The following is a 19,994-nucleotide window of genomic DNA, read 5'->3' as shown; positions in this document are numbered from 1 at the left end:
CCCCGCTCGGAGCGAGCAGTCTGCGCTTGTGAAGGCGAGGCTCGAGGCCGGCGACAGACCTCTCAGCGACAGAGGGAGGTTAGGCTGGCGGCAGCCGCTGTGTCTGGGGCCCTGTTTGGGAGACGAAAGGCAGAAAGCTGGCCCCAGTCCTCCATGACGGACTGGCACCTCTCCAGGTACTGGCGGTGTAGCTCCGTGACCTGCTGGGAAATGTAGTTCGGCTCCAAATAGCCAACGGGTGACCGCCAGGCGCGGCGGTTGCGACGGGGCAGTCCCACTCCCATCCCACCCACACCCCACCCCTGCGGCTCGGCCGGATGTGGGCTGTCTCTCGGACCGGAAGATCTGCGCGAGGCGGCGGCTGTTTCCGCCAGAGCGTCCAGTGTGGGTCAAAGGACTGCAGAGGCGGTGAGTGGGGTGGTGGGTCAAGGTCTTTGCCGGGTTCCGGGTCCTGTCACAGCTGTCCCTCCTGACGGGGGCGGCCCGTAGGTCAGAGCCGGGCGACCCTCCCTTTCCCTGCTTGCCAGCTTCTACCGTGCGTTCTGAACGGGTCTTGTTTTCAGAGAAATCCTAGTGGTCCTTCTCCAGTCGCCTTCGTTTCCGTCCTCAGCCTCTCACGGAGGCCTAAGCATCCTTTCTCCTTGCGTTGTTCCTGTACTCGGTTTATTCCCCAGTGAGGCACTGCTCAGGGTTGTGACAACCTCGGGGCAGGGATTGCCTTATTCCTCTAAGCAACACCAGCCTCCGGCTGGATGACACAAGTAAAAATACAAATATTTTTTTTTCTTAACCTTGACTGTAGGTGACTCACTTAGCCATGGTTTAAAATATGTTACAGAAGGGGCGCCTGGGTAGCTCAGTCGATTAAGCGTCCTACTTCGGGTCGCGATCTCGCCGTTTGGGAGTTCAAGCCCCACATCAGGCTCACTGCTGTCAGCCTGTCAGTGCGGAGCCGGAAGCCTGCTTCAGATTCTCTTGTCTCTTTCTCTGCTCCTCTACTACTCGTGCTCTGTCTCTCAAAAATAAATAAACGTTAAAAAAATTTTTTTTAATATGTTACAGAGTAGTGTCAAAACTGTGTTCTACCACAAGTTTTTGTAAAAATAAAGAATACTTGCCTTTCCAGGCATCAAACACAAAACAAAGCAAACAGCAATAAAAATTGCTTCAAGCAAAGCAGTATGGTTTGGGGGCACCTGAGTGGCTTAGTCGGTTAATTCTTTATTTGGGATCAGGTCATAATTTCACAGTTGGTGAGGCAGAGTTCTGTGTTGGGCTATGTGCTGACATTATGGAGCCTGCTTGGGATTCTCTCTCCCTCTCTCTCTGCCCCCTCCCTTGCTCAGGCGTGTGCTTTTGAATAAATAAACTAAAAAAAAAGGGTGCTGGTGGGGCCTGAGTGGCTCAGTGAGTTAAGTGGGGGAATCTTGATTTCAGCTCAGGTCATGATCTTGTGATTCGTGGGTTCCATCCCTGCATCTAGCTCCACTCTGACAGCTGGGAGCCTGCTTGGGATTCCCTCTCTGCCCCTCCTGTGTGCTTGCACTCTCTGTCACCCGCCCCCTCAAAAAAAAAAAAAAAGTATGCAGGTCATGACCCCATGGTTAGTGAGTTTGAGTCACACATCAGATTCCATGCTGACGGTGCAGAGCTTGCTTGGGATTCTCTGTTTACCTGCCTCTCTGCCCCTCCTTCACGTTCCTTCTCTCTCTCTGTCTCTCTCTCTCTCTCAAAATAAATAAGATCAGTATGATTTGAACTAGGAGTCAATAAATAGAACAGTAGAAAAGAATAGTAAATACCAAAATTGACCTGAATGTCTGTGAACCTGTATGAAGGGTAGCATTTCAACTTAGCATAAAATAGATGATGCTAAGCAAAAATTGTCTCTTCTTCTGGAAAGAAAGTAAGGCTCGTTTCCTTATACTGTACATAAAAAAATGGAATTTAATAACCAGTAAAAGAACACAAAAGAACGTTAATGTAGACGCAAAACAAGAAACTGAAATGCCTTAAAGTAAAATATAATCCTGTGTAACTGTATTTTACAAAAACTTTGGGGGCGCCTGGGTGGCTCAGTCGGTTGAGCATCCGACTTCGGCTCAGGTCAGGATCTCGCAGTTTGTGACTTCTAGCCCCGCATCAGGCTCTGTGCTGACAGCTCAGAGCCTGGATCCTGTTTCAGACTCTATGTCTCCTTCTCTCTGCCCCTTCCCTGCTCATGCTCTGTCTCTCTCTCAAAAATGAATAAACATTAAAAAAAAACTTTAAAAAATAGTATTAATAAAGTCAACTAATGAATAGACTGGAAAGCAATTGTAAATGAAAGACCAGATAAAGAATTAGACATTCCCAACATACAAAGAACTCCTGCCAGCTGATAAAAGACAAAAGGCAAAGGCTATGAAGTCACGAAAAGTAAATGGCCATTAATATTTGAAAAGAAGCTTAGGCACTTTAGAAATAGTTTGTCAGTCTCTCAGAATGATATCACAGAATTACCATGGCCCAGCAATTCCATTCTTAGGTATAAGCTCAAGAGAAATGAAAACATATTTCCATACAAAAACTTGTATGGGAATAGCAGCATTATTCATAATGGCTGAAAAGAAACAATCCAGATGTCTATTAACTGATGAGTGGCTAAACAAGATGTAGTATGTCCCTACAATGGATTATTTTTCAGCAATAAAAAGAGGAATGAAGTACTAACGCATCATTTAACATGGATGGACCTAGAAAACATGCCAAGCGAAAGAACCCAGTCATAGAAGCCCGCATATTGTATGATTCTACCGGCATGAAGTGTCCAGAACGGGCAAATCCACAGAGACAAAAAGTGGGTAGTGGTTGCCGGGGGCTGGGGATAGGACAGAAGGGCAAGTGACTGCCAGTGGATGTAGGGCTTGTTTTGGGGGTGATGAAAATATTCTGGATTTAGTGCTGAGGTTTGTACATATTGTGAATATACTAAAACCCGCTTAATACATACTTTGATGCTTATTTTTAAGAGGGGGAGACAGGGGCGCCTGGGTGGCGCAGTCGGTTAAGCGTCCGACTTCAGCCAGGTCACGATCTTGCGGTCCGTGAGTTCGAGCCCCGCGTCAGGCTCTGGGCTGATGGCTCGGAGCCTGGAGCCTGTTTCCGATTCTGTGTCTCCCTCTCTCTCTGCCCCTCCCCCGTTCATGCTCTGTCTCTCTCTGTCCCAAAAATAAAATAAACGTTTACAAAAAAAAAAAATAAATAAAATAAGAGGGGGAGACAGAGCGCAAGCAGCGGAGGGGCAGAGAGAGGGAGACACAGAATCCGAAGCAGGCTCCAGGCTCCAGGCTCCGAGCTGTCAGCACAGAGCCCGACGCGGGGCTCGAACTCACAAGCCGTGAGATCTTGACCTGAGCCGACGTTGCATGCCTAGGTGCCCCTTAATATACAGTTTGAAAGGGTGGATTTTATGGTATGTGAATTCTATCTCAATGAAAAAAAAAAAAAGGGAAATTTTCATCTTACAAATACAAATGTTTAGTATCTAAAATATTTATGTAGTTCCATAAAAATATTTATGGAACTACAGACAGCTGAGTTCCCTATCTAGATTCTACATGGCAAGTAGTTAAAGGAACTGTGCTGTTCCTGTAGAATGAAGTGAAAAGTAGGAGTTCATATGGAAAATTCACAGCCTCACTAACAGGTGATGAAATAAATAAATTAAAACATAGGTAAAACCCCATTACATCTCTACCGAGTCCGCAAAAAAAAATGTTTAAATGACAAACGTTACTTTGGGCATGAAACATTATTTAATCTTTCTGAAGGGTTGTATGGCCAGCTGTAACAAGTGTCATCAAATAGTTCACATTCTGAAGCCATTTTATGAATAACAGGAGAAAATATATATGTACGGGGAGGTGGTGGAGAAAATACAGGAAGATGTTCATGGAAAGGTTTCATCAAGGGGAAATTGGGAACAGCTAAGCAAATAGAACACATGAACTGTGTTGGAGTGTCAATTGTGTGCATAGAACCAAACTCCAGGAAGGAACCAAGGCCTTGTTTCATGTTCTGGCCACAACTGTGGAGAACTTGAGTCCAGTCTAGGTTCTAGCATGAAAATGGAAAGATGAGTTGGAGTAGGAGAGGTTTAGAGTCTAATATTCTTTTGATTCTTTTCTCCCTCCCTCTTACATCCTTTCTCTTTGCATCTCTTTAAATGGGGGATGGCAGAGGGAGTACCTGAACTAGAACACCCAATATTCCACAGATTCTCCATGGATCAGGACAGATTTTTTTTAAAAAGCTGACACTTGAAACGTGTGTCTGTTTTCCCACTCGAGCAGCTCCGTCTTTCGCATGGTGTTCAGTAGGGAAGTGGGATCTCACAGTGATCGACTAAGTGACAACAAATTGAGTGCAAACCGAGTGCAGTTATGACCAGATTTTCAAATCGGTTTATTTATGAGGCCCAGTCTGCTTGATTGATTTTTCAGCTTTCCAAGTCCTCAAGAAAAGAGGGGGATGGAATGAAGGGACACATCTTTGCCATAGAGTTCTGAGGGAACCTGAGGGTGAGGTCTCTGTCTCGGGGGCATCTTAGGGTGCTAATTCATACAAGGATTTATTAAGCAACAGCCATGTACTTCCCCCTTTGAGGTATCATCAGTACATGTGCTCTCTTCACCCTTGTTTTACCAATATTTGTGTACCTAGCTTATTTCTGCTACCATCCCATAGGCATTTTGGACATAGACGCTATTTCTCTTATTCAATATATTACCCACAGCAGCTGAAACCCAGTAAGTGTTCGATAATGACAGTTGAGTATACGGATTCAAGATACAAGGCTGGGAGCCAGAAGAGAGATGCAAAGTGTTGGGCATTCAGGGAGGCCCCTGGCCACCCACTGGACAGATGATCAGAGGATCCGTGTTCTTCCCTCCATCATGTGTTCCAGGGCTGAAGATAGGCTGAAGGGGCCCAGAGCAAGAGAAGCTGGTGAATGTGTAGATAACGGATTTGTTTGTTACATTGTAAAAGGAAATGTCTCCGGTGGTGTAATCAAGGAAGATGCCGACACGTCTGGGGGGTTCCGTCATCTGCAGGCGCGTTGGAGGAATGGTGGACACCTGGAATTCGCTTCGCTTTGTCATCATCACCACCCAATAGCCATTGTCAGGTGACAGAGTCATGTTCCCCTTCCTGCTCATGGATGCCTTGCAGATACCCAGGATCCACCCTGTCTTGTTTCCTACCTCCACTTCCCAATAATGGCGGCCAGAGAGGAAGCTTGGAAGGCCTAGGGCAATGATGCAACTATCGAATCTTTCTGGACTGTCAGGCAGACGATCCCACTTGTTTCCAAGTCTCACACTTTTCAGGTCATTAGAGAAGATGAGATTGGGGTGGGCAGTTTCTGTGTCCAGAATCACATTAACTGCAGAGAGAATTAGAATACCTAGCTGGGGGTCCCTGGGCAACATCCCCACAGGGTCCTCCCCGCCTCCAGGAAACATGCAAAGGGACATTCTTCTAGAATTCAGTGGAGGTCAGCACGGGGACCCAGTAGGTAAAGGCCACTTGCCTTGGTCTGGGCACTTACCGGCATGCGTCTGAGCGTAAATCAGTTCTGGAACTATAGAGAAAAACAAGATGGGAGAGGGGGGAACCCTGAGCATCCCAATTCAGAGAGGCTAAATCTACTCTGGTCACTGCAACCAGGACAGACAAGGACCCCCATCCCAGCTCAGGACCTTGCATCTTCTGCTTGGATTAACCCCATTCCTCCCAGACCCCAGGGTCTGCCTTGGAGACTCTGTGGTCTGATGAGACGACCCAACCAACGAGTCCAGTACAGAGCCTATGAGGGCTTTCTTCTGCCTTTGATACGCGTGTTTCTCTCTCTTCTAAATAATGCCCAGCAGTCAAGCATAGGGAATATCACAGTAGGCCCTGGCAAGACATTATACCACCACTATACTCACCATTGATGGTGTCCATTTCTGAATGCAGAATTTCTAAAAGAAGAAAGGGAGGTTGAGTTAGGTTCCGAGGCTAGGGACAGATCTGGAAGAGGCTGAAGGTGGCGTCACAATGGCCGTGGGCGATGGGGAAGAGGTGCCCGGGGGTTCTGGGCTATGTGCTTCTCAGGGAGGAAGTCAGCAGATACCTCCCATTTTCTTCCTAGCCCACCTACCCGAGAAGTACTTCATGCTCTTCTCCACAAACTCTGATTTCTGGTAGAACAAATGCATCTTTTTTTCCACGTCTGGAGGAGTGGCCCATGGCTTAGGGACAGTCACCATCTTGGCCCTAGAGGCAAAAGATTGTTGGGGCGCCTGGGTGGCTCAGTCGGTTGAGCGTGTGGCTCTTGATTTTGGCTCAGGTCATGATCTTGGGATCATGGTCCCAGGGTCATGGGATTGAGCCCCGAGTCAGGCTCTACAATGAGCTTGGAATTTGCTTAAGATTTGCCTCTCTCTCTCTCTCTCTCTCTCTCTCTCTCTCTCTCTCTGCCCCTCCCCCACGAGCACTCTCTCTTTCTCTGAAATTAAAAAGACTGTTGGCCAGAGAAGGCAGGAGCCTAGGGGTAGTTCCCATGAGCTGGAAGTAAGGTGCAACCTCCACAGGGCACACCCAGTCTGCCTGGGTTTTGCAAAGAAAGTCTTCTCTGGACTTTGAGTTTTAAACACTGGTCCTCAACTTTGGCCACAGATTGGCATGACCTAGGGGTTTTTAAAAAACACTGATATCAAGACCACGATCAGTTTTAATAGCGGCCTGAAAATGGTGCTGATATTGAAATGTTCAGCCCAGAATTAGCTAGGTCAAATTAATTACACTTCTTCGGTCTTTTGCTGTTGAAATAGAAATGATAAGAAGAACAAAGAGCCACAATGAGATATGACTCATTAGAATGGCTATTATTATTTTGAAAAAAAAAATCAAAATGACAAGTATTAGCAAGGACCTGGAAACATTGGGACCCTTGTGCATTGGTGGTAGGAACGTAAAATGGTGCAGACACGGTGGGAAATAGTATAATGGTTCCTCGAAAAACCAAACATAGAATTACTATATGACACATCAATTCTACTTTTGGGTATATACCCCAAAGAATTGAAAGCAGAGACTCAAACAGATGTATTTGGAGCAGCATCATTCACAATAGCTGTAAGGTGGGAGCAATCCAAGTGTCCACTGATGGATGAAAGGATAAACAATATTGGTGTCGACATACAATGGAGTATTTCTCCGCCTAAAAAAATGAACCAAATTCGGATACATCCTATAATGTGGATGGACCTTGAACACATTACGCTGAGTGAGATAAGCCAGGCACGACAGCACAAATACGGAATGATTCTACTTCTCTGAAGCAGTTCAACTAGTCGAATTCACAAAGACAGAATGTAGATTGGTGGTTGCCAGGGGTTGGGTGAGGGGGCAGTGGGGAGTTAAGGTTTAATAGTATGAAGTTTCCATTTGGGAGGATGAAAAAGTTCTGGAGACGATGGTGGTGTCGGTTGCACGATAATACGAATGTACTTAATGCCACTAAACTGTACATCTAAAAATGGTTAGAGTGGTAAATTTCATGTAAGATATGTTTTACCACCAAAAAAAAAAAAAAAAAAAACCCAAAAAAACAAAACAACAACAAAAAAAAAACGGGGAAAGGACAAGAAAAATGATGCCAGGGTCAGACTCTTGGAGATTTGGGTTGAATTTGTGCGCCAGGGCCTGGATGTCAGGCTTTTTTGTAAAGCTCCCAGGATGACTGTAACATCCAGCGTCCTCTCTCCCTTTCTTTTCCCTCCCCTGTGGGCTGGGCTTAGCATCTCCCCCCTTAGCGGGCGTTTCCCTCCCCATAAGCATTCGTGGGCTCAGGGAGGGAGGCACTTCTGCAGGAACAGTTTTCGTGAGGCAGTTCGCCTTTAGGGAGGTTTCTTAGGAACCACCGTTAGCACCACAGGCTGTGTTTGTTCCTTCCGGTCTTCAGCCCGTGCTCTTCCTCCTGATCACACTCCCATTTTCCCTACACAAATCCAAAAAGGCCTTTGCAAGCTGCAGGAGATGGGCGAAGCCCAGGAGGAGTCACAAACCCGGGGTTGGGAGCATCTCCCTCCTAGGAATGCCTCCCCTACTGCTTCCTGTAGCACACCCAAGGAAACAGGAGGGAACCTCTCGGTACCTGTGCAGGGTGACTCCGATGTCCTAGGAGAGAAAAGAGGGAAGCTCTCCATTACCAGTCTCCTAGGGGCTGTGCTGACTCCTGGCCCTTCCTCCTGATCTCTCCGTCCCAGGGTATCAGTAAACGTGGGCACCTCTCCCCAGTTCTAGTTCTCATCGCCCAGTGGGGCTTGCAGCAGAACCACACCCAAGCCCTGCTTTTCTCTTCTCGGAGATGCCAGGGGATCCCTTGAATGCTGGGACACCCTGGGCTCTTGAGAGCTCATCAAAGGGATCTGGGCGTAAGACTCTCGTCCTGTACTGACTTGGGTAGAACTATTGCAGTGCTGGGAGCCCATGTCGTCCTGCTGGGCACAGCGGGCAGGGGAAGGCCGGGTCCAACCACACTCACCTGCATGAGCTCCCATTCTGGCTGGCTCTGTTTGACCTCCATCTCCCCAATCAGCTCATTGAGAAGGGCGATGTCTCTGGACGCTCGGGTGCTGTATGACTCCCTGACGTGGCCAATGGTCTGGCCCAGCTCCTCTAGGGAGGCCATGAAGAACTTCTCTTGCTCTTCCAGAAAATGGTACAGCTGCTTCAACTGGTGCCGGATTCTCTGCTTCCGGGTTTCGATTTGTTTCTGGGGAACAGAAAGGTGTAGGGGGTCTGTGCAGTGTGCTGGATGTGTGTGCCCAGAGAATCCCCAGAAGCCCACCTCCTGGCGATGGATAAGAGGCAGGCTTCCTCAGCTTCTTGGAGGCCTGCATTTCAGAGCAGGAGGCAAAATGGACAGAACCTTCCAGAACAGACTGAGAGTGGCAGGGGCTGGCTCTCGTAAAATGCCCTGAAACCTAGTGTCATGGGTTGATTTGTATCCCCTCAAATACCTATGTTGAAATCCCAACCTCTACTACGTAAAGAATATGATCTTATGTGGAAACAGCGTCATTGCAGATGCAATTAGTTAAGATGAGGTCATCCTGGAGTGGGGAAGTTGGGACACAGACACACGGGGAGAACGCCATGTGAAGAAACGTAGGCAGAAGGTGAACAAGCTGAGGGGAGAATCCCGGGATGTGTCTTTCCCTCAAAACCTTCAGAAGGAACCAATCCTGCCAGCAACTTGATGCTGGACTTCTGGCCTCTAGAACTGTAGAGAATATGTTTCTGTGGTTTAAGCCATTCTGTCCGTGGCACTTGGTTACGGCAGCCACAGGACACTAAGATACCCAGTGTCACCTTCTTTCTTCCTTGAAAGCCAGTGTGCGGATGGCCTCTACCTGGGGTCATAAATGGACGAGGTTATAACTACCAAATCGTCCAGGAGGGAGACCTCACTCCCTGTCAAAGTGTTGGCATGTAGAAGGTCTTCAGTGTGGCTCTGAATGGAGGCCGTCGTCCATTCATGTGAAGTGAACTTGACCTCCACTACCATTGCACAGAGGTCAGCCCTTGGTCCATATTCTACCACCCTCTTTCTCCTCATCACTAGAGAGTTCCTGCAGAGAGGTGAAGTGGCTCTAGGGCACCTTCCCCTTCCTCCGTGGAGAGAGAAGCCCCTTCGGATCCTCTAGGATCTGGACTTAAAAAAAAGTCGTTTCATTTTTGGCTCAAAAGCATAGTTGGTCCTTTTGAACCAAAAATGTCTCCTTACCTTTGGTGGTGGTTGTTGATGGTAGCAACACTGGCTTTTTTCTTTCTTAAAGAGGACAGGCCAGTTGTCATGTTTACTGTTCTAAAATTGTTTGACAGTTTTGCCCATGATTAAATTCGTCTACATGTCGTGGACAAGAATACCATATACTTAGTGCTCTGGCTTCCCTAGCACATCGCACGGGGAGGCAGAGTGTCCACCTTGTCCCTCACTATTATTGGGAAACTGAGATCGGTCACTTGGTTGAGGAGGGGTCTATCAGATCTCTCCACTGTAAATATACATTATTTTCTTTATAATTATCAAGTAATCGGGGGAGTCAGTATCCTGTTCTCTTACAATCTCCTGCTGAAAATTTTAGCATCTGTTGATGATCCCTGTTGATGTCAATTCTTATACTGGTGCTCGTGTAATGGAAATGTTTTGTTTTTTATTGTTTATTTTTGAGAGAGACGGTGTGGGGGCGGGGAGAGAGAGATGGGGGCGGGGGGGGGGGGGCGGACAGAGGATCTGAAGTGGGCTCTACACTGATTGCAGCGAGCCTGATGTGGAGCTCGAACTCATGAACTGTGAGATCATGACTTGAGCCGAAGTCAGACGCTCAACTGACTGAGCCACCCAGGTGCCCCTGGAAAATTTCTAATTCAATTATTCTTCTATATTTGTTTTAGCTGGCATTGTGCTATACAAAAGAGCTTCCCCTTCCCCCTTCCATATGATTAAACAAAAAAATTTTTTTTGACTGTTGAAAGAAGGAGGAAGAACAGAAGGGGAAAACAACATCACCTTTCTACAGGGGCTCATGTCATTGTGAGTGTCTTAAGGGAAGGGCAGACCTTTTTGTCCACCTGAGTTTCCCTGCGACCCAGGCTCTGCCTCACCTTCATGACAGGGGCATCCCTGACCTCTCCTTCACCCACACGTTCCAAGCCACTTAGGATTATAGGGTTTTCTTTTATTACACTTCATGAGTTTCCCAAAAGTCAGACACCTGGGCCAATGCCATGCCTGTCCCCGTTCCTGCCCTTTGTTATCTTTGCCTGTTCCCCATTGTGGTGTGGTAGGAGATGGTGTCCAGGCAACAGAAATGCGTCAGGCAAATTAAGGCTCATTGGGGGAGGCGAATTCTCTTGCAGGGAAAAGGAAGCAACTTATGTGTCCAAGTTCCACAGAGGAAGGCCCACAAGTGTATTTATTGAAATACGTGGGGCGCCTGGGTGGCGCAGTCGGTTGAGCGTCGGACTTCAGCCAGGTCACGATCTCGCGGTCCGTGAGTTCGAGCCCCGCGTCAGGCTCTGGGCTGATGGCTCGGAGCCTGGAGCCTGTATCCGATTCTGTGTCTCCCTCTCTCTCTGCCCCTCCCCCGTTCATGCTCTGTCCCTCTCTGTCCCCCAAAAAATAAATAAACGTTGAAAAAAAAAAAAAGAAATACGTGGCACCACAAAGTGACAGTTTTAAAGAAAATGTCGACTTTAACCATTTGAATTTTAAAGATCAATATGGTGTTTGTAAAAAAAATAAAATGGACAACAATTATAAAAACAATACAGAGGACTATTTAAAATGGAAAAGTCTTGGGGCACCTGGGTGGCTCAGTTGGCTAAGCATCTGACTCTTGATTTTGGCTCAGGTCATGAATTCACGGTTCGTGAGCTTGAGCCCTGAGTGGGGCCCCCCGCTGACAGGCTGGAGCCCGCTTGGGATTCTCTCTCTACCCCCCTCTCTGCCCCTCCCCCCTCAAAATAAATAAATATGATTTAAAAAAATAAAACGAAATGGAAAAGTCTCACCTCCCATTTCCTCAATCCCATCCCTCACCAACAGCCACTGGTGTTACTTTCGCTGAACCATTTTGCGGCGAGTATGAGAAACACAGGGTCCTCGGAGATTCCCTTCCCTGCTGGAGGTGGGTCTCCCTCTCCAGGGGCAAGCTCATCCTTGGATTCCTGTCACCTCCTTGCCCCGTCAAGAACAGGTGATTCTATTTTTTTTAATGTTTATTTCTTTTTGAGAGAGAGAGAGTGCACACAAGCAGGGGAGGGGCAGAGAGAGAGGGAGACACAATCCGAAGCAGGCTCCAGGCTCTGAGCTGTCAGCACAGAGCCCGATGCAGGGCTCGAGCCCATGAACCGTGAGATTATGACCTGAGCCAAAGTCAGATGCTTAACCGACTGAGCTACCCAGGGGCCCCAAAAGCAGGTGGTTCTAAATATGTGATCAGTTCTGTTTCCCTATGAACCAGAACATAATTTGGGGACCCCCCTGCTCACATTTGGTCCCCTCCCTCCTTCTGTAGGGGTGAATCCAGGCAAGGACTGGCCACAGAACACCCCTGGCCTTACCAGGAAGTCCGCGGTCTTCTTATCCCCCTGAGATCTCTGCTCCTCCCCAGATTTTCTCAACTCCTTCAGATACTCCAGCTGCTTTTGAATTTGCTCCTGGAAAAGGGGCACTTTGTGAAGTTTAAACTTGGAGTTGGTGCCAACTCTAGAGGGAAAAATCTGTAGGGAGTAAGGCGGATGGTATTGCAGCCAAGAGCATAGGGAGGGTGCCCAGGAAAGAGGAAGAATGAATCCATCTCACAAGGGAAGCAGAGCCAAGAAGTGGTGAGAGATTCATAAAGACCTGTGAGCACCTGGATTCAGTGATGCCTGAAGCCAGTGCCCTCGGATCTCAGCTACATGAACTACTAAGTTCCCTCCTTGCTGGTCTGGTTTGTGTTGTGTTTTGTCATTTACAACCCAAGAATGCTGGTTAATGCATCAACCCCCCAGGGTTGTTGGGAAAATAAAGTTGCCCTGGCACGTCCCAGTGACCAGCAGAGAAAGCCCCCCACCCCCGGCCACAACAGGAAGCCCTACCTTATATTCCAGGGCAGCCTCCTCGATGGGGCGCACCCGGTGGCCTCGGTGCTCTTGACTCAGCCTGCAGATGAGGCAGATAGGCTCCCTGTGGTCCTCGCAGAAGAGCAACTGGGCCTGCCTCATATGTCGCTCACACTGTGGCAGGGCCTTGGGGCTCAAGCTGGTCATGTGCAAGCCCTCCTGCTGCTTGCAGTCTCCTGAGTTCTTTACCAAGAGTGGGGCCTGGCTCTGGAGCCAGCTAGTTGAGCAGCTGTCTGAGGTCTTGGGATCCCTAGAAGCCACGGAGCGTCTGCAGGAATCGCGCACATGCGTGCCACCAACCGGGTCTCCTTCCTGGGCACGGCCAAGTACATACACAGCCTCATCCCGTGGCTTCCCTGGAGACACGGCAGTGGAAAAAGTTCCTGAGTGACAAAGCCAAGGTGTGACGCAGGGGTCCTACCAAGCACAGCAGAGGGAGCGAGCCCACGCCTGGGACACATGAGTTCCTGGTTAGACTGTGGCCGCTTCTAGCTTGTCCTCCCCTGACTTCGCTCCAGCAAGGCAGTCAACCACCCCCTGGAACTGAGGGCTAAGGGCTAGATCTCAGGGCAGTCCTGAGACTTGCAATCTTTGGGTATTTATCCTAAAGAAGGGTCTTTTGTTATAAATTCTATGCCTTCTTCCCACACAGACGCGGATCTGGCAGGTGATATAAAGGCAGCGAGACATTCTGACCAGTGTTTGCTCTGACGCTGAAAACCACCCAGGCTGCTCAAGACGTGAGCGGGATCTCCCTGAGGACGTGGATTTACTCACAGCCTGACCCCTAGGAGAGTCGATGGCACATGGTAAGGAGTTGAGAAGTGTGTGTTCAATGAAAGACCTCTCCTCCCGTCCAGTTCAGGAAGTCTTAAGCAGAAGTAAAGAAAGGGATTTGACTTTATAAGGCTGAAGGGCTTAACCCACCATGATGACAGCTGCGACCAGCTGTGCCCCAGGACCACAGCACAACTTCACGAGGCAGAAATGACAGGAGGTACAAGAAACAGAAACACCCTCAATCTATCAGTCCCCTCCCACCCCCTCTCACAAGGTCCCAGGAATTCCTATCACGTCTGTAAGCCAGACTGTGGGAGGCCTGCCTGGTAACCATTCCCCTCCTTCCCTAGTGATAGAATTGATTGCTTCCCATCAATTGATGGCTGCTTCCCACCCCCAACCCCCCTCCAAACCCCTACATTTCTCAGCCTCCCTTGCTGTTAGGTGTGGCTATTTGACTGCTTTCTGGCCAAAGGGATATAAATGGAGGCATCACGAGCAGCTTCTAGAAACTTCTGGAAATCTTGCCTAAGTGATACTCTTCTCCTTTGTCCTTCCACCCTGCTGCTCGGAATGAGACCATGAGCTTGAGAGCCAGCTTGGTGGAACAGAAAAGCAGCAGGAGCCTGGTTCCTTGTTATGAACCACCTGTGAGTCACGTATATGAAAGAGAAACAAACTTCTAGCTTGTGTCAGTTAGCATTACGTTGGCATTTCTGTCACCCACAACCCAACATAATCCTAATTTCTGCCTCCTAAGTGAAAGACATTTAGCATTTTAGCCAGCAGCTCTCCTTGCTGCCCAGAGAGAGGGGTGAATGGCAGAATCTCAGCCCCGTGACATACTGCCATGGGGTCATTGTGAGAAGTGGGTATTTTTACCCAGTCTTTCCCAGATGCTCAAGCTGGAGTCCATGAATCCCTTGGAATTCTAAAGGACTTCAGGGTGTCTAAGAACTGACTGGCTGAACTTTGATGCAGCATTTTGTGAAGATGTGCATACGTGCATTTTCTCAGGATTCACATCCTACCTCAGATTCCCAAAGGGTCGGGGATGTCAGGGGAAACCCAGGCATCTGGCAACATAAATACAGTGGGGATAAAAGGAGGTTTGTGCGGGAACACCTGCACTGGTCACCATCTCTAAGGATGCCAGGTCTTGTGAGTTTTGGGGTCCTTTCTCACCTGAAGAAGGAGGAACTTCTGGATCTGAAGGCTCATGGAGCTCACCGCCTACCACCTCTGTCAAGGCCTCAGGGGGTTCTTGACCCGCAATTCCGTTTTTCTTAGAAGGTCCTGTAGATTCTGGATGCTCCCAGGTCGTCTTTGCTCTAGTCAACGTTACATTGGGAAGTGTATTCCTGAATGCTCCCCCTTTCAGGCTCATGGAATGTTCTGGATTCCTAAAGCCTTTCTCTGGAGTCACAGTAGCCCCTACATTCAGAGTGGCCACTTCACTGAGGGTGGCCGCTGAGTCTGGATTGTCACTTCTCATTTTCTCTTGAGACAGAAGAGTTTCTGGATTGGGGACTTCTCTCTCTCCTGAAAAAATGTTAATTTCAAGACTTCTGGGGCGCTTCTGTCCAGAAGGTAAATGTGCTTCATTTATTTTGGATTTTGTCCTTCCTAGGGAACCAGTAAGCGACCCATAGTTCAGTCCTTGGAGCCTTCCTAAAGAGCTGGCATTCCTGCGTAGCCTGACACTGGGATCGATCCCCCTTTCCCCCTGCAGCTTGCCAGGGCATGGGCATTTCCTGGAGGACAGAGTCGCATTCCTAGCCCCTGGCTTGCCCAGCATATCCAGGCCTTCGGAGGTCTTCTGATCTCTCCGTTTTCCCTGAGGCTTCTTCTGGGTCCCCCTTCCAGCCTCAGGCTGGCTGGATGGCAGACTGGGGGCCCCGTCACCACTTTGCCGCTGCCTATCACCTTCCAGGACATCTGGTATCCTCAGGCCTTTGGGCTTATTCTCCCCGGAGGAACAAGACACTGCTGAACCGTCTGCGCCACTTTCTTGTATCAGAGACTCTGCAAAGACAGCAAGATGCAAAGGCATGAAAATGTGTGGTGCTCGGGGCCAGGGGTTGGGAGAAGGGAGAGAAGGGGAATCCTCTTAATTACAGAGGTTTTGGGGCGCCGGGGCGGCTCAGTCGGGTAAGCGTCCGACTTCGGCTCGGGTCGTGACCTCGTGGTTCACAGGTTCGAGCCCCGCGTCAGGCTCTGCTGACAGCTCCGAGCCTGGAGCCTGCTTCCGAATATGTGTCTCCCTGTCTCTCTCTCTCTCTCTGCCTCTCCCCCACGTGCATTCTGTCTTTTTAAAAAATAAATTTTGAAAAGATTTTCTCTCTCCCTCTCTCCCCCTCCTCCACTCGTGCTCTGTCTAAAAAAAAATTACAGAAGTTCAGAGCATTCTAGGCAACAGCAGGCAATTACCATTAAATAAGAAAATGCTAATTAGTTGTTACATATTTCCCAAATGGTGCTTTTCAAACGTCTTTGACAGGAGAACGTCCAATATAAAGTCTTACACAGAATTCTTAATACATAAAATACATAAAAACCCTAGTTTACTTGTATAAGTGTGTGCATGATTATACATGTACAAAGCTCACTTATAAAATCCCTCAATAAAGAAGTATTAAGGTGTTTGTCAAGCGCCCCTAATGACACATGTTAACATGAATTTGTTGGTTTTGTGAGTTAGAAAAGTTAATAAAATTTGAATTAAGTATTTGCTGACATTCCAAAGAATCCCTGAAACATCTTCCTGGGATGTAACTTGAAAACCACTACTCTAGTAAAGAAATGAAGATTTTTTGTAATTAGCACCTTAATGTTTCGTTTGAAGAAGCTCTTATTGAAATGACCTCAGAGTGGTTTAAAACACTTGGCTGTTGTAAAAACATGTTGCTTCCTAGGAAAATGGTAAGTTCTTGGAACTGGCTCCGGAACTGGGGGGAAAGCCCTGAAGATGCTAATAACCAGGTTTTAAAACATAACAAAGTGGGACACCTGGGTGGCGCAGTCGGTTAAGCGTCCGACTTCAGCCAGGTCACGATCTCGCGGTCCGTGAGTTCGAGCCCCGTGTCAGGCTCTGGGCTGATGGCTCGGAGCCTGGAGCCTGTTTCCGATTCTGTGTCTCCCTCTCTGTCTCTGCCCCTCCCCCGTTCATGCTGTCTCTCTCTCTGTCCCAAAAATAAATAAAAAACGTTGAAAAAAATTAAAAAAAAAAATAAAACATAACAAAGTAACTTACAAATTCTCCTCATCCAAAAAAAAAAAAAATTCTCATCAAATGACACGATTACGGTTTACTCCATCACTCTTTCAAAAGCAAGAAGTTCCATGTTATTTAAACATTTCTACTTCAAAAAACACACATGGAAAGCATTTCTAATGTGTCCTTGGAGTCTGGAGGTAGAAGAAATACTCAAACACTAAAGAGTATTTTTTTACACTTGATCTTAGCCAAAAGGCTGAGAAGCGAGAAAGAATATTTTTTTAAGCCGAACACGTATTAGCTCTCCCCCCAAATCTCACACACAAAAAATCTTTAAAAGCAAACATCAAATAGGTCACATTCGTTGATCACAGTGTAATGAAATCAGAAACTTACAACCAAACAGGAGCAGAAGAACAAGAGGCAGAAGGGAGGAAAACAAGGGAAGAGAAAAGATGGAGGAAAGGAAGAAAAAGGATTGGGAATTTTAGAATACCGTTGTGAAATGGGTCAGAGAGCTCAAAAGAAATTAGGTGGGTCCTCTCCCCAAGATACTTGTCGGTCCACAAGCGTTAAGCACTTAGGAAGTGCAGGATCCTCTAAGATCAGGCATCTAGCTCCTGCCTCTTCTGATTCTTTCCCACAGTCAGAATCTCAGTCTTTTTTTTTTTTTTTTTTTTTTTTTTAAGCCTTTGGGAGCTTTGGCTATGCTCACCCAGCTCCAAAGACCTGAGCAGAAAGGAATTGCTCGGCCAGTGTCACTGCGGTCATTGGGAAACCCGGGACTCCTAATCCTCAGGTCACAACACACTGGTCCAGACCCAAGTTCTTTCTTGCACCTCCGCCCCACCCCATGAACAGCCCGAAGTCGTGCTGCAGGATGCAAGGGCATGGGACCTGCTTACCTGGGTCAGTCGCCTTGTGGAGCTCCTCTGCCAGGAAGTTCTGGTTGATGGCCCTCAGGACCTGCAGGGTCAGCTGCACGGCACACTCTTCCCCATAGTGGGTGATCAGCAGGGTGGCCAGCCTCACTGGCCTGGCTTTCTGGAGCTGGCCCCGGGGGATCCGGGATTGATCCTTCTCCAGGCTGGTGTTCTGGAGTTTAAACTTGAACCTCTCAAAGTCGTTGGGCACCAGCCCCTCCAGGGAGTGCAGCAGATGGTCACTAGGGGTCTTGATCATGGTGTTGACCAGGAGAGGCCGGAGCCAGATGTCTGAAACAGCTTCTGTCCTGGAGCCCAGAGGGTGAGTAAAAAGAGACAGGTTGTGAAATAACGGAAAAGGCACAGGAAACACTCTGCACTCTGGTGAAAATGGATCTGTGAGTGTCATTGTTTGTTTGTTCCCAGTGTCATCACTGGCTCATGTTCTCTTTCTGACAGGTTTGGAGAGGGCTGGGAGGGCACAACGCCTTTCCAGACACATGGTCCTCCAGATGTCCCACCCCTCACCTCCACATACCGGCCTGCAGAGCATCAGGTAAATATGTGTGTGCGTGGAAGGGGGTCTGGGATCGGATTCCAGAGCCTTCATCCTGAGCAGGCACTCACATGCTTCCCTCTCTCCTCCCAGGATATGGGGGCGGGCGTGGGGAATAGGAACAAAGCCCTGGTCCCACGCTGAAGAGGAAAAGGGTCTGTCCCCTTGGCCAGTTGTTCTCCTGCAGACTCCTGGGATTTTATTGACTCTCCAGAGCAAATGTGGGGGGGGGGGAATGGAATCAACAAATGCAGCCCCACAAGCTTTGCCCTTCCCTCACCAAGAAGGAGGCGAAGCCAGAAGGGCACTGCCAGGACACAAGCCCTGGTGTCACCCTTGCTGGTGTAGGTCCAGCTGTCTGGTACTTTCAGCATCGTGAAGGCCTCAAAACACCTTGCGTGGAAATGTCAAACTTATTTGTTTCCTACTCTGCCCCGGCTTCCTGAGGGCATACCCCCGAGGGAGGGTGCTGGTCCATGCACATTTGTGTAACAAGTTTTTTTTTTTTTTTTTTTTTTTTAAAGTAGGCTCTACATCCAACTTGAACTCAGCTGAACTCAGAACTCTTGAACCGGCGCTTGAACTCAGAACCCGGCGATCAAAAGTCACATGCTCTATGGACTGAGCCAGCCAAGTGCCCTAAACACATATTTTGGACACCATGCCAGGATGCTGGAGAAAGAAGGGTGAAAAAGGCATAGGTGTCCTTTGGAGCTCATGGCCCAGTGTGGGGTTCTAGAAGTCGCTCCAGAGCTAATGCAAGTCGTATGTGTGGTGAGCTGACTTCTGCCACAGTTAACTGCTGCTGTCTTTCTGATTTTTATCCCCAACTTTTTGTTTTGAAAAATTTCAAACCTACGGAAAAGTTGAGAAGAGTTACCTGGATTCACCAACTGTTCACATCTTACAGTACTTGGTGATTCTCTCTCTTACATACACACATGCATGAACTTTTTTTTTCATTTTTCCCCCTCTGAACCATTCAGTAATGAATCTCAAACATTATCAGATATTACTCCAAATACCAGATACCCTAAGTACTAAGAACGAGGATATAAGGATACTATTTTATTTTAATGTTTATTTATTTTTTGAGAGAGAGAATGAGCAGGGGAGGGGCAGAGAGAGAGACGGGGAGACACAGAATCTGAAGGAGGCTCCAGGCTCTGAGCTGTCAATGCAGAGCCTGACATGGGGCTCGAACCCACAAACTGAAAGATCGTGACCTGAGCCGAAGTCGGATGCTTAACTGACTGAGCCACCCAGGCGCCCCAAGGATATTTTAAATACTCAGAATACAGTCATCACACTCTGGAAAATTAACATCATTATCATAGTTTAATGAATCCATCATCAAATTTCTTCAGTTGCCATGGTGATAATGTCCTTGACAGCTTTTCCCCCTTCCTGATCCGGGGCTGAATCAGAGATCCTGCATCACTTTTAGGTGTCACATCTCTGTAGCCTGCTTGTATCTAGAACACTCTCACACTTACCCACCTCTTAAAGTTCTGTCAAGACCATGTTTTTGAAAAGTGCGTTCCAAGCAGAATGTCCCGCAGTTTAGATCTGTCTGGGTGTCTCCTTGTTACTAGACTGAGGGTACATGCAGGCATCCCCAGGATGTCTCTATTTTTTCTTTGTAATTAGTAAGTAGCCTGAGTGTGTGGAAATGTCTTTCACCCCATGGTTTTGGCATTTGGCGGCAATCCTTTCCTAAATCATTTGCTACAATGGTATATGCAAAGTGGTGACTTTTCTGTCACTTAGTCGGTGTCATTTGCAAGTCCTGGTTTAAACTTTCTGTCTTTGT

General features: G+C 47.9%; 1 protein-coding gene and 1 long non-coding RNA gene across 5 annotated transcripts; one reads left to right on the top strand and one right to left on the bottom strand.

Annotated features, from left to right (window-relative positions):
- The first annotated feature begins 15 nt into the window (after positions 1–15).
- Positions 16–19,920, top strand: LOC147573179 (uncharacterized). 3 transcript variants are annotated; one of them, XR_015245475.1, is made up of 4 exons: positions 16–176; positions 13,358–13,514; positions 18,085–18,181; positions 18,706–19,920. It is a non-coding gene; the product is annotated as an uncharacterized LOC147573179 (long non-coding RNA). The 3 variants fall into 3 exon arrangements; XR_015245473.1 differs by lacking the exon at positions 16–176 and adding an exon at positions 183–408; XR_015245474.1 differs by lacking the exon at positions 16–176 and adding an exon at positions 11,252–11,795.
- On the bottom strand, positions 4,423–17,974 carry MEFV (MEFV innate immunity regulator, pyrin). 2 transcript variants are annotated; one of them, XM_086692142.1, is made up of 10 exons: positions 17,608–17,974; positions 14,671–15,510; positions 12,682–13,061; positions 12,163–12,258; positions 8,576–8,806; positions 8,186–8,208; positions 6,188–6,303; positions 5,976–6,008; positions 5,594–5,626; positions 4,423–5,428 (listed from the first exon to the last, which is right to left on the bottom strand). In XM_086692142.1, exons 1-10 carry the CDS (start codon positions 17,882–17,884, stop codon positions 4,875–4,877), a joined length of 2,583 nt encoding a protein of 860 aa, XP_086548268.1. In that variant the 5' UTR covers positions 17,885–17,974; the 3' UTR covers positions 4,423–4,874. The 2 variants fall into 2 exon arrangements, with proteins under 2 accessions (XP_086548268.1, XP_086548269.1); XM_086692143.1 differs by having other exon boundaries at positions 14,716–15,510.
- Positions 19,921–19,994: the final 74 nt, after the last annotated feature.

Source organism: Puma concolor, chromosome E3, assembly GCF_028749965.1.
Source record: "Puma concolor isolate L17-30 chromosome E3, mPumCon1.1.hap2, whole genome shotgun sequence".
Lineage (NCBI taxonomy): Eukaryota > Metazoa > Chordata > Mammalia > Carnivora > Felidae > Puma > Puma concolor.
Note: the sequence above shows the minus strand (reverse complement) of the source record. Positions and strands in the feature narration are given on the sequence as shown.